Genomic DNA, 13,739 nt, shown 5'->3' with positions numbered 1-13,739 from the left:
GATTAGTTTTAAATGTGCTACTTGCTAACTTCATGGTGTGCCCCCTAATCTTTCTATTATCTGAAAGAATAAATAACAGATTCACGTCTAACCATTCTAGACCTCTCATGATTTTAAAGAGCTCTATCATAGCCCCCTCAGCTGTTTCTTCTCCAAGCTGAACAGCCCTAGCCACTTTAGCCTTTCCTCTTATTGGAGCTCTTCCATCCCCTTTATCATTTTGGTCTCCCTTCTCTGTACCTTCTTCAGTGCAACTATACCTTTTTTGAGATGTGGTGACCAGAATTGTACACAGTACTCAAGATACAGTCTCACCTTGGAGTAATACAGAGGCATTGTGACATTTTCTGTTCTATTCACCATTCCCTTTCTATTAATTCCAAATATTCTGTTTGCTTTTTTGACTGCCACAGCACATTGAGCTGAAGATTTCAATGTATTATCCACTGTGATATCTAGATCTTTTTCCTGGGTGGTAACTCCTAATATGGAACCTAACATCGTGTAACTGCAGCATGGGTTATTTTTCCCTATATGCAACACCTTGAACTTGTCCACATTAAATTTCATCTGCCATTTGGATGCCCAATCTTCCAATCTCACAAGGTCCTCATGCAATTTATCACAATCCACTTGTGATTTAACTACTCTGAATCATTTTTTATCATCTACAAATTTGATTTCCTCATTCGTCGTATTCCTTTCCAGATCATTTATAAATATATTGAAAAGCACCGGTCCAAGTACAGATCCCAGAGGCAATCCCGTGTTTACCCTTTTCCACTTAGAAAATTGACCATTTAATCCTACTCTCTGTTTCCTACCTTTTAACCAGTTTGTAATCCATGAAAGGACATCATTTCCTATCCCATGATGTTTTAGTATTCTTAGAAACCTCTAATGAGTGTCAAATGCCTTCTGAAAAACCAAATACACTACAGCTACCGGTTCGCCTTTATCTATATGTTTATTTGCTTTCCAACATTTTATTGATTGGAAAACATAAAAATGTCCATGAGCAAAAATAGCAAAAATGCAAAGTCCCTTCACTGAGCAGAGAGAGAAGCTTTGGGACAACATTAAAGCAGCGACACTGTTTCTTCCTCCGTGTGCTGGTGCAAGGCTGACGTCATCTTTTGCTGACAGATTGCCTCTCCAAGATCTGAGCAGCAGCAGCTCTGCTGCCATTGTGCTGCCGAAGCTGCGTGCCAAAGGAACGTGCCCCTTTGCTCCATTTTTGAGCCACCTATACTGCAAATGTGATGTAAAAGAATGGGTAAGACTTTTACTACTTCTTCTGTATCGGCTATAGGCCCTATGGATTAGCCTTAGCACATCAGTTAAATAGCATGATTGAGGATGGAGAGAAAGAGGCTTCCTCTTCTTCAGATGCCTCTCTAAGTCCAAGTGCTGCTTTACCCCTGTCTGCCCCATCCATATTTAATTTCTGCAGCTCCAGTAGTTGGTGATACTCTTGGGCTCCATAGTATCCCGTTGGGTCACTCTAATTCTCCTTCTCCTGTTCAAATGCTGTATCTACACCTTAGGGATGTGCAACAGGGATGGATATGTTCAATTCGGTATTCGTATTCGTCGGGACCCAAACCATTACATCCGTTTTCGAGGGACCCCGATTCGTCCATTAGTTACAAATGGTATTCGTTTCCCATTAAAGTTAAAAAAAAACCATACCAATCCTTTAAACTTAATTAACTACAACCACCCTCCCTCCTGACCCCCCCCAAGACTTGCCAAAAGTCCCTGGTGGGCCAGCGGGGGTCCTGGAGCATTCTCCTGCACTCAGGCTGTTGGCTGCCGGTATTCAAAATGGCGCCGATAGCCTTTGCCCTTACTATGTCACAGGGGCTACCGGTGCCATTGGTCGGCCCCTGTCACATGGTAGGAGCAATGGATGGATGGCGCCATCTTGTGCTCCTACCATGTGACAGGGGCCAACCAAAGGCACTCCATAAAGTTAGCAAGCAGTGCATTTAAAAGAAATCGTAGAAAATTCTTTTTCACTGAACACACAGTTCAGCTCTGGAATTCATTGCCAGAGGATGGGGTTAAAGAAGTTAGTATAGCTGGGTTTAAAAAAGCTTTGGATCAGTTCCTGGAGGAGAAGTCTATAAACTGCTATTAATTAATAGGGAATAGCCTCTGCGTGTTGCCAGCATTAGTAGCATGGGATCTATTAAACAGGCCGATTCAATAAGATCCGCAGGAGAGCCAGCGCTCCGAGGCGAGTGCCCGCTCTCCCAACGCGCACCCAGGCACCTCTCCTGGGCTCGCGATTCAGTATTTAAATTAGGGCCACGTTAACAAGGAAGCACTAGGGACACCACCGCGTCCCTAGTGCCTCCTTATTGTTGGAAGCTGTGGCTGTCAGCGGGTCTGACAACAGACACTTAATTTTACCAGCAGCTGTTGCCGAACCCGCTGACAGCCACGGGTTTGGAAAATGGACGCTGGCAAAATTGAGCGTCCATTTTCCAACCTGCAGGCCGATTTTTTTTTTTTGCTTTTTTTTTAAAAGACGTTTTTATTTTTTTATTTTGGGGCCTCCTACTTAATATCGCTCTGATATTAAGTCAGAGAGTGTACAGAAAAGCCCGGTGCCGTCTGAATTTAACACCTGCTTTGAGCAGGCGTTAATTTCTGAGAGTAAAATGTGTGGCTTGACCGCACATTTTACTTTCTGTATTTTGGGTGACTAATAGGCTCATCAACATGCATTTGCTTGTGATGAGTGCTATTAGTTTCGGGGGGGTTGGCCGCACGTTTTCCATGCGCTATTACTACCCCTTACTGTAAAAGGGGTAATAATAGCGTGTCAAAAACACGTGGCCAAAGGGGGCTAAATGGTGCGCTTGGCCGAGCACCTCCTTGCGCGCACCGACCCCGGATTTTATAACATGCGCGTGGCTGCGCGCGTAGTTTCGAAAATCTGGCCCATTGTGAACTCGTGACCATGGGTTGAGCGGGAAATTTAAAACTTTAAATATAACATTTATTTATTAGAAGGTGAATTTCTATCCTATCAAAAAACTTAACGTATCCTCTATATCTTCAGGGTTATTTTGAGCAGATACTAGATATATATATATATATATATTTTTTTTTTTTTTTACTTCTGTATCTGGTACTAATATATATTGATTTTGAATTGCATTATCAATTCTACAAAACGAAAACAAAAAGTAAGAAGCATGTTAACCTTTGCAGATAGACTCTGCTCTCTCCTGTTACTTCTGACTGTACTTCTGCTTGTCCGTGTCCTCCTTGCTGATGTTCTGCTGGGTTTTATTTTTTGCAGGTCCTGTGTGACAGACATGTGTGAGTGCCCAGTGCATAGGAACTGCTACTGTGAGTCATTTCTAGCCTATTCCAGAGCCTGTCAGCGGGAAGGTGTGAAAGTCCATTGGAAACCAGAGCCAAATTGTGCAGGTAAGGAGACTCTAATCAGCTTATTTGCCAATCTAACCACAAGCCCAGCTGGACAAACTATGTCACTTATTAGAAGCTTGATGCTGCCTTCTCTGCTGTAATTACACCAATAACTAAGAGTGAAATGCACATGCTTGAGGAATAGAGTGCTTCAGTGGGAGGTGTTTTAAAGATAAATTCTAGCAACGTTTGCAAACCTAATGCAGCTACAGAAGGTGGATTTTCACTTTCCACATTCACCTGGACTACAAATAGCCTGAGAAGTCTCGTGGCAGAGGAGAAGAGTGCTGTCTCTGGACTACTGCAGTTCGGAAATAAAATGTACTTGACATGGTTCTTTTTTTGCTCAGCTGTCAGAGAAGCCTCATCTGGAAGTTGCATGAATATCCTCAGATTGTGAGAGACTAAAAGGCAGGCAGAACAGGCTGATACTGTACTTTCTGAAACATAAGCAGAAAAGAAAAATAAACTGGGAAACAATTCATTTTGTGACAAACTTTTGGGCTTGCAGCATCGGTGTCTTGCGACAGTGCAAAATATTAAAAGGCATTATTCTCTGTATTTTTCAAGAGGTGGCAAGAGATTCTCTGACCTTGGTTGAGCACACCACCCTGTTTGACATATAAATACTGAGAGACTGTATATGTACATTGTTATGTTTTTGTAAGTTTGTGAACCCTGGGCCGAGATGCGAGGTGTCTCCGCCCACAGTGAGGAGCCCTATGAGCCTCACCGTCGGTAGACACGGTCTCAGTGACATAGGACACAGCTGTATGTTAGATACTTTATTATGAAGGAAGGAAAGGCAGAGCCCACAGAGCGGGAGATGTAAATAAGTACAGTTCTGTGCAGTGGGGTATACCCAGGGTGATACCACTGATGTGAAGATCCTGTAGTGGCCCGCAGAGCAGGGTACGTCAGGAAGTCCCTTCAGAAGAGTAGAGATTACCTCAGAAGTGCAGATCCGGTAGGGGCCCGCAGAGCAAGATACGCTGAGGATGACTGTACTGAAGATGATGATCATGAAATAGTCTGAGATGCAAGAACCCGGAAGTGGATCTTGTAGCTGGTACGGCAATACCCTGCAGCGCAGGGCATACTGGAACAGCTTCTACTGAAGAGGACACGGTAGTGGCTCGAGGCATGGGGTACACCGCAGAGAAGCTTCAGTAAAGCTATTATTGTTGAAGTCTGTAGTAAGGTACTCACAAGTGGTAGTTCCAGGAGAATGACCCGAGAAGCGGATCAGGTAGTAGTACAAGGCAGGAAGGCCCTCCGAGAAGCGGATAGCCAGTAATGTGGAAGGGCCTCCGAGGAGCGAGTACCCAGAGTGTCCACACGCCAAGAGAGGAATCTGGAACTGGAAGTCCAAGAATGGAGTGGATTCAGCAATGAGGGACCTCCTTGCTAACTCGTTGAAGCAAAGGGCTGGTCAGCTTAAGTACAGAAGCGAGTTGACGTCATTCGGAGGGAACGCCCCCAGGTTTTTGCCATGATGTGTACAAAGGAGGCCCTTGCAAGCGCACACCTTAGATGATTCTGGAGACAAGATGGCTTCGGCAGCGCCCACGCTGTCCCGGAGACCCCGGGGAGGTCAGCGGTGGCTGGCGGAGGCCGCCATTCTTCCTAGGATTGATGGTGCAGGGAAAAAGGAAGTGAGCATGAGTGGTCACAGCCGTCTGCGACCGACAGGCATAACATACATATTATGGGTTTAGTTTTAAAGATTTAAAGGTGAATTTTAAAAGCCAGATTTGTGCCAAAACCGGCAGGTGCACCTCCAGCACATGCGTGTGTCCATCCAATTTTATAAACTGCCCATCAAGAAAATGAGGGTTGAATGGGGCAGGGCATGGGCATTCCAGGACAGAGAGAAGAGATATGCACATATGGAGCTACACCCCTAGACATGCATCCAGTTCCATTTCTCTGCAAAGTTACTTCTGCTATGATTGAGGTGTAAGTCAGAATAAAACAATTTTAAGGCATCTATGAAGTGTTTGAGGGGTCTGGGTTAATTAGGGAGAGTGCAGGCTAAAGAAACAGGGCGGTCTTGAGGAACTAGATATAGACTGGGAAAACTGGTGGACTAACTGGTGAAACTGGTCATGTCCTGGATGCACGCTTGTTATAAAATTCCCTCTCTTGTGTTTCTCAAAGCCATATTAGGAGCTAATCTCGAGGAAAGAGATCTAGGCATCATAGTGGATAACACATTGACATCGTCGGCTCAGTGTGTTGTGGCAGTCAAAAAATCAAACAGGATGTTAGGAATTATTAGGAAGGGAATGGTGAATAAAACATAAAATGTCATAATGCCTCTATATCTCTCCTAGGTGAGACCGCAACTTGAGTACTGTGTACAGTACTCAAGTTGCATCTCAAAAAAGATATAGTTGCAATAGAGAAGGTACAGAGAAGGGCGACCAAAATGATAAAGGGGATGGAACAGCTCCCCTGTGAGGAAAGACTACAGAGGTTAGGACTCTTAAGCTTTGAGAAGAGACGGCTGAGGGGGGATATGATAGAGGTGTTTAAAATCATGAGAGGTCTAGAATGGGTAAATGTGAATCAGTTATTTACTCTTTCGAATAATAGAAGGACTAGGGGGCACTCCATGAAGTTAGCATGTGGCACATTTAAAACTAATCTGAGAAAGTTAATTTTCACACAATGTTCTATTAAACTCTGGAATTTGTTGCCAGGGGATGCAGTTAGTGCAGTTAGTGTAGCTGGGTTTAGAAAAGATTTGGATAAGTTCTTGGAGGAGAAGTCCATTACCTGATATTAATCAAGTTGACTTAGAAAATAGCCACTGCTATTACTGGCATCAGTAGCATGGGATATACTTAGTTTTTGGGTACTTGCCAGGTACTTGTAGCCTGGATTGGCCACTGTTGGAAACAGGATGCTGGGCTTGATGGACCCTTGGTCTAACCCAGTATGGCAATTTCTTATGTTGTTATTTCCCTGATGTGTGCTTATATGTTTAAAATAGGGAGTACACACACATGCACCTGGCCCATTTTATAACATGTGTGTGTATCTGCCCTTGCACCCTTTTAAAAATTACCATTCCTATCTGTAGATGTTTGCCATATTTGTCCTCTTTACAGCTTTTTTTTTTTTACCCCGTATATCAGAAACAAATTCACATCTTTCACATGGCAGACATTGGTGAATTGTATGGGTTCCCTTACCAGTGAAGGAGAGCATCTTTGGTTTATTCAAGAATTTTCAGTGTGGAAAGCCATGATACATCTCAACCCACGGCGGGAGGGGGGGGGGGGATGCTATTTACTAAAAGTATGTTATACATGTGTGCTAAACACTGTTAGCACGCATGCTAATTAACACACTAGTACTGAGCTCCTAACGCAACGCAAAGGGTATACTGTTTATTGCGTGTGCAAGAGCTCTAAATATGCCCACATATGCTAAACATTAAATAACATGATAATGATGTAATTAGTCATTAACGGGCTTTGTTCTATGACTCCAGTACTAGGAGATAATTTGAAGTACATATTTAGGGCCTGATTTTCAAAAGCACTTGCATGCTTAAAATTGGGTTTTACATGTGTAATCCCTGGGCAGGACAGATCCTTTAAACTGCATCCAGGGGCACAGAGAAAAGAAGATGGAGCCTTTCTGCACACACAGGTCTCTCAGTCTCTCCTCGGATAGCATTTCACCATTCTGAATGCCAGGGCTTCCTGTAGGGGGGCGGGGGAGTGAACAGTAGTTCCAAGGCCTTTTTTCCATAGTCCCAGCACAAGTCCCTTTCCTTCACTGTAAACAGCACTGATAATGATCACAGCCTTTTATATCCAAAAATCACACTGAGAAGCAGTATAGTTAATTTGATGACTGAAGAATATTTACAGCACACAATTCTGGTTTCAGATAAAGTCAATAAATAATAGGACACCAGAAATATTAATAAACTTGTGACCCCACACTTCTAGCAAAGTCTCTTAATTCCTTGGACGCCCACATCTTAACACTTGATCTCTTTCTCTTCCCAGTATAATCAAATTACTTAGATTGAATATAGTCCAATCCTCCTTTCAACCCCCATTTTTCTTACTTTCTCCCAGTGCTTTCTCCCCACTGTGCTCTGGTTAGAATAACATTCCAATACCTTTTCAAAACATAAGTTCCAATTCTCTCCTACTTTTCCTGAAGATTTCCTAATTACTTTAGTTTTCCTTATGAGGTACCAGATGGGCACTCTTCCATCAAGTGTATCACACCTGAGTCCACATTTCTTCAATGCCTGCAGCTTCTTCCCTCTGGAAAAGTGACAGGACTCCACTTCTTAGATGAAAAACTTTTCCCTCCTCAGGCTCTTCCCAGGTGAAAGATGTCTTTTCCTCATAGAATAGGAAACTGGTTCCCTGATACCAAGAGCACTTATTTCTGAATAAAGAGAAACATAATCTTTAACTCTCAAAATGGAGAAAATAAACAAGAGACAGGAAGGGTGGAAAAACTTCTTTGACTCCAAAATGAAGAGAATGTTACTGATAGAAAAAAAACAACTGAAAGTTGAAACTTCTTTGCACTGGGTCATGGACAGGTCTGTCTCCTGAAGGCATGATAACATACTATTACTGCCAGAGTCTTCCCTATCCCTTGATCTAACTTTACTCAGAGAAGCCCCAATCCTCTGTGAAGGGGCACCAAGGCTCTCAAAGAGAACAATCTTAAAATGTGGGTCAAAAAGAGTAAACACAGCTTCAAATAAATCAGTCTGGCTGGCTGGTTTCAAGGGAAAACATTCACTAGCTTCTCTCTTCATTAAGTTAAAAAAAATAGCTGAAAGTTCTTGCCCCAGTAAAATACAAACTAAAATCCACCCTCCTAAGATGATGCTTGGTGGTGATAAACAGCTAGATCATACCATCTACAGCTCCCACATGAGAAAGTAAACATAAACCTCTCTTTTTTTTTACTGAATAGCTTTGAACTTCCCCTGCTGGTTAGTACATTCCTTCTAGTAAGGAAACAAAAGATTCCTTACAGATATGTAAATGCACTTTACCTGTGTAAGTAGGCTTTTGGAAATTGCTACAATATATTATAGATGTGGTTCGTTTATCATGAATTAGGCAATTTCAACGAAATTGTTTAATTCGTTGTGGGTCGGGGGCCCCGAACCCCGAAACGGATTTTCCCCGAACTTCGGGGAAAATCTGTTTTTCAGGTTTGTACAGGGAGAGGGGAACATTTTATTTTTTTAAATTAAAAACCACCCCAAGCATTACAATTAAATATAATACACCCCCCCCCCATCCTGATCCCTCCCCAAGACTTACTAACATCCCTGGTGGTCCAGCAGGGTCCCGTGAGCAATTTGTCCAGCATGCCTGCCTCGCTCAGAATGGCGCCAATAGCCTCTGAATTACTATGTCACAGTGGGCTACCGGTGCCATTGGTCAGCCCTTGTCACATGGCCATCGGCGCCATCTTGGCTCCTACCATGTGACAGGGGCTGACCAATGGCGCCGGTAGCCCCTGTGACATAGTATGGGCAAAGGCTATCGGTGCCATTTTGATTACTGGCAGCTGATGACGAGATCGCTCCCCGACCCCCGCTGGACTACCGGCGCCATTGGAGAGCCCCTGTCACATAGTAGGAGCAACTGACCAATGGCGCCGATAGCCCCTGTGACATAGTATGGGCAAAGGCTATCGGCGCCATTTTGGTTACTGGCAGCCGACGGCCCGAGGGCAGGAGATCACTCCGGGACCCCCGCTGGACCCCCAGGGACATTTGGCCAGCTTGGGGGGGGGCCTCCTGACCCTCCCAAGACTTGCCAGGAGCGATCTCATCATCGGCTGCAAGTAATCAAAATGGCACCGATAGCCTTTGTCACAGGAGCTACCGGCGCCATTGGTCAACCCCTGTCACATGGTAAGAGCACAAGATGGAGCCGATGGCCATGTGACAGGGGCTGACCAATGGTGCCGGTTGCCCCTGTGACATAGTAATTCAGAGGCGATCGGTGCCATTCTGAGCGAGGCAGGCACTCTGGGCATGGAGGGACAAATCGCTCGCGGGACCCCGCTGGACCACCAGGGATGTTGGTAAGTCTTGGGGAGGGATCGGGATGGAGGGGTTGTATTTAATGTTTATAGTAAGTTTTAATGCTTGGGGTGGGGTTTTTTTAGCTTAATTATCCTGCGTCGTTTTTTGAGCCGGTTTCATTTTTCTGTCTTAGTTTTTTATTCGTTTGTCAAAAAAACTAACTGAGGAAAACTGAACTTTACCCCGAAGCGTCCAACTCAAAAAACGACCCGATAGTAAAAAACGAAGCACATCTCTGCAATATATGCCCTTGAATTGTTCATAGGATATTCACATGTAAGTGCACTTTGGGCGCGCCGAGCCCTAGGGGAGCCTCGATGGCTTTCCCCGTTCCCTCCGTGCCCCCCCCCAACTTCCCCCCCAACTTCCCCTCCCTTCCCCTATCTAACCCGCCCCCCAGCCCTATCTAAATCCCCCCCACTACCTTTGTTTTATTATTTACTCTGGCCCCACCCATGCACTTCCCCTCCCCGCCCATACCCCGCCCATTTTTCAAGCACACATCTACTTGTGGTTAATAGTCTCAGGCCACACAACTAATATACACTTCTACAAGGTAGCAAGAACATTTAATATTTGGCAATTTGGTGTTGTTGGCCCCCACAGCATACCACCATATAGAATAGAAGGGACCTTTTGAGTTCCCACTTAATCAAGTGTTATTATTATCCTCTCCCTTTTTCCCAGGTCTCACCCATCTGAAAAGATGCAACTAAGCTGGTGGGCAGTGTTGGCCTGGGGGGTCCGTTATATCTAAACTGATGCCATCTCCTCAGTGCCACTTCTGCTCCTCTGAAAAGTCCATGCCAATGCTGGTATCCATGCCCTCCTGTGGGTCTGACTCCATCTCCAGTCCTGTCACTGGGATTCATACCCTCCTGGGGGCTGTTCGATCTGCCACTGGGGTACATACCCTCCTGGGGGATTTCTCAATCTGCTGCTGTGGTCCCTTTGCTTAAGGGGGACCCAGGGTCACCTCCCAATATGCTGCTGGAGTCCATACCCTCCTGGGGGACCACGCTTCCTCCAGATCTGCCACAGTCCTTCGGTTCTTCTCCCTTGGTAGGAGGGTTTTTCCTGGCTTGGGTTTATAGCTTTACTAGGCTCATTGTTTGTTCAGTGATTCAGGTCCTCCACAATCTCAGCTTTCTGTGATATTAGCTCCGCTAAGCTCATGGCTAGTCATTCACTGTTGCCCAGCCTGATGGATCGTCTTTTCTCAGCTAAAAGGCCAAGACTCAGGCAGGACCATGTAAAGAGAATGTGTGCACATCCCTCCATCCTGCCTGGCTTTTTTCTGTTGTCTGAGAACTGGGTAACCAAGTGTCTGACTCCCCTTTTTAGTCAGGGTGAGAATCTGATTATTTCGTAGCATTGTTTTTCAGTATATTTTTCAAACAAGTCCCTCTCTCATTCAAAATTCTCCAATGTAAGTCTTTTCCAGTCATAGTTCTGTAATTTAGGATTTTGTTATCCTTTGATTTAAAGTGATATTTCACTGCAAATTATCAACAGATGTCCAGGGGGCTGTGACATGTAATTCCCCTACCTGAATCTCTGACTCATCTATTCGATGGTCATTTAAGCACCTTCACAATAACTGGTCTGGCAACCTTTTCAATCTCATTCTGGGTTTCCTGGGCTCATGGCTCATGTTACATAGCTGCATTTTCCTGTTTTTTTCTCTGATGCAGTTGACTTAAATGGTAGCATGCTCTTTAACCTCTGTCTCTCTTGGGAGGTGGGTTTTACTAGTGCATCAATTTGATATTCCATCTGTTTACAAATGGGGGAAGCCATGCCATGGGCTCTTCTTCAAATATCATGTCTCCTTCCACACCCCCCCCCCCCCCCCACCCCAGCTTCACTTCTCCACCTTCCCATCCTTGTCAAAGAAACAATCCCCCTCATGCCTGGGATGACCTCCTCCAAAACCATGAAAAGATGAGAGTCTAGATTTAGGAACATTTTCAACAGGAACCTAGCCAATTGGTAGGGCTAAAAACTTGGCTAAAAAATAACCAAGATAACAGCTCAGTAGCCCTTTGGAGTTTATTATACATTTCTTAGTATAGTCTTAGTCAGGGTTGCCAACTCCTGAGAAACATTTTTATTGGCAATCTTAGGATTTGTTACTGATAGCCTAACATTTTTACTGGCTGTTAGAGATGTGAATCGGAACCGGAATCGGTTCCGATTCACATCGTGAAATTTTTTTCGTGCGGTCCGATCGGGTTTTTTTTTATCGGCTGCGCCCGAGCCAATAAACAAAAAACTCACCCGACCCTTTAAAACAGATCCCTTAGCTTCCCCCCAACCTCCCGACCCCCCCCCCCCCCCAAAAAAAAAAAACCTTTTAAAATTACCTGGTGGTCCAGTGGGGGGTCCCAGGAGCGATCTCCCATTCTCAGGCCGTCAGCTGCCACTAATAAAATTGGCGCCAAATATCCCTTTGCCCTTACCATGTGACAGGTATCCATGCCATTGGCCGGCTCCTGTCACATGGTAGGAGTAATGGACGGCCACCAGGTAATTTTAAAAAGTTTTTTTGGGGGGGTCGGGAGGGTGGGGGAAGCTAAGGGATCTGTTTTAAAGGGTCAGGGTGGGTTTAGGGGTTGCCGTTTTTCCTGCCCTCCCCCAAAACGATAAGAGATCCCCACAAACAATTTCATGGGGTTTTCCTATCGGTATACAATTCCTTCCCTTCTCCTAAAAGACCCTGAATGGCAGTGGTGACACTATAGCTCTTTTACCTGAGAGAGGTATAATGCCTTCAGCTCTGAATGCTGTAGGTGCCAGTAACACCCAAGAGACTCTGATGGCGTGTCTAAAATTAAACTTTGCTGAAAAGGTTGTCAAGGTAATGGCACATATCAGTCAGTTCTTATCAGTAGTGATGGCCTTTACAATTCACAGTCCGTCCTCTATCTGTGCAAGGGTTTCTTTCTATCAGGGCAAGGGAAACAGTCACCTTCTGGGGCTTGGATAAATGAGGCTCCCAAGTGGGCAGGGATGTCATTGTTTGGGCAGAAAATCCCCTCCAAGCTGGTCAAAAGAAGAATAACACAGTCTCTGCACAGAGTCCTAATTTTCTCTTTTTCCAGGGGTGAAGACTTCAAGTGGGGGTCCTCAGGATTATTTCAAATTTGATCTTACTTGAGGTTCTCCAGATGTCTCTCTCAGTCACTCTCTGGTTCCCTAGGTAGAAAGGGTCCACACAGGAACATACAGCCCTCAGATGTTCCTTCTTCAGGATAGGAAGGGGGCAGCAAAACTCTTCCTCCCCGGTCTTCTAACCAAAAAGTCTTTTCCCAAAAACTGAGTCCAAAACACCAGAAGTTCTCAGCAGCAGGTCACCACCATTCCTCTGTTCTCATAGAGGATGCAGAGAGCTTTCCCCATGACCTCTCTCGGGCAACACCAAGGGGTTTCGCAGGCTTCTTAAAATGGAAAATTCAGAAAAAGCCCAAAGCAACCCAGGATGCAAACCGTACCAGCAGACCCCCGATCTCCTTCTGGCTCATCAGGCTAAAGTGCCTTAGCCCCAAAGGTAGATCCAAAAATCCAAAAAAATGTCAAAGCTCCAATACCTCCTCTAACTTCCAAACTTAGACTGTACTGCCCCAAACTCACAGGGAGAGAGCTGCATTTATAGCCACAAGGAGATGGCTTTCCCAGCACCCTCAAAGGGAGGGTTTGAACTGAATGTGCCTCCCCTTAATCACTAACCTGTACTGTTCCTAGCTAAAAGAATTAAACCAGGGCAATATTAGTAATGAACCCCAGGGGATCATTACAAATAATTCTTGCTAATCTAAAGCATAGCCTGATACATACAGTAAGAAAATTTCAAACAATAGTAACAGATCTAAAACAAAGATAAAACCAACATAGTTAAAAGACAAAGGCACATAACCTGGTACTCTGTTTTTGGGGATTAGTCAGAGAAGCAAGTGATACGCAGGTTTAAGTTCAATAAGGTAACCATTCTGCGCCTGTGCCAGCAGTTGGAGGGAGATCTGTGGCCTGCCACACAGAAGATAGCTCCCAAGAAACACACCGGAAAATGGTCTATCGAATCAGAAGGCAGAAGCTTTATTTGTACAATTGTGCGTTTTCAACCTAAGGCGACAGGTCTAGGTTGAAAAAGCCTTCGGGAATCTTTTCATGGGAAAAGAATGATTTGGACACTGTGAGG

The 13,739-nt window shown here is 44.7% G+C and overlaps 1 protein-coding gene across 2 annotated transcripts in view; it reads left to right on the top strand.

Annotated features, from left to right (window-relative positions):
- BMPER (BMP binding endothelial regulator) overlaps positions 1 to 13,739 on the top strand; it is a 642,704-nt gene that overhangs the window by 536,138 nt on the left and 92,827 nt on the right. For both annotated transcript variants that reach the window (XM_029589775.1, XM_029589773.1), the window contains exon 14: positions 3,317 to 3,447. In XM_029589775.1, the coding sequence (XP_029445635.1) occupies positions 3,317 to 3,447 (131 nt within the window). The remainder of the gene's footprint in view (positions 1 to 3,316; positions 3,448 to 13,739) is intronic.

The sequence above is a fragment of the Rhinatrema bivittatum genome, chromosome 2 (genome assembly GCF_901001135.1).
Source record: "Rhinatrema bivittatum chromosome 2, aRhiBiv1.1, whole genome shotgun sequence".
NCBI lineage: Eukaryota > Metazoa > Chordata > Amphibia > Gymnophiona > Rhinatrematidae > Rhinatrema > Rhinatrema bivittatum.
Note: the sequence above shows the minus strand (reverse complement) of the source record. Positions and strands in the feature narration are given on the sequence as shown.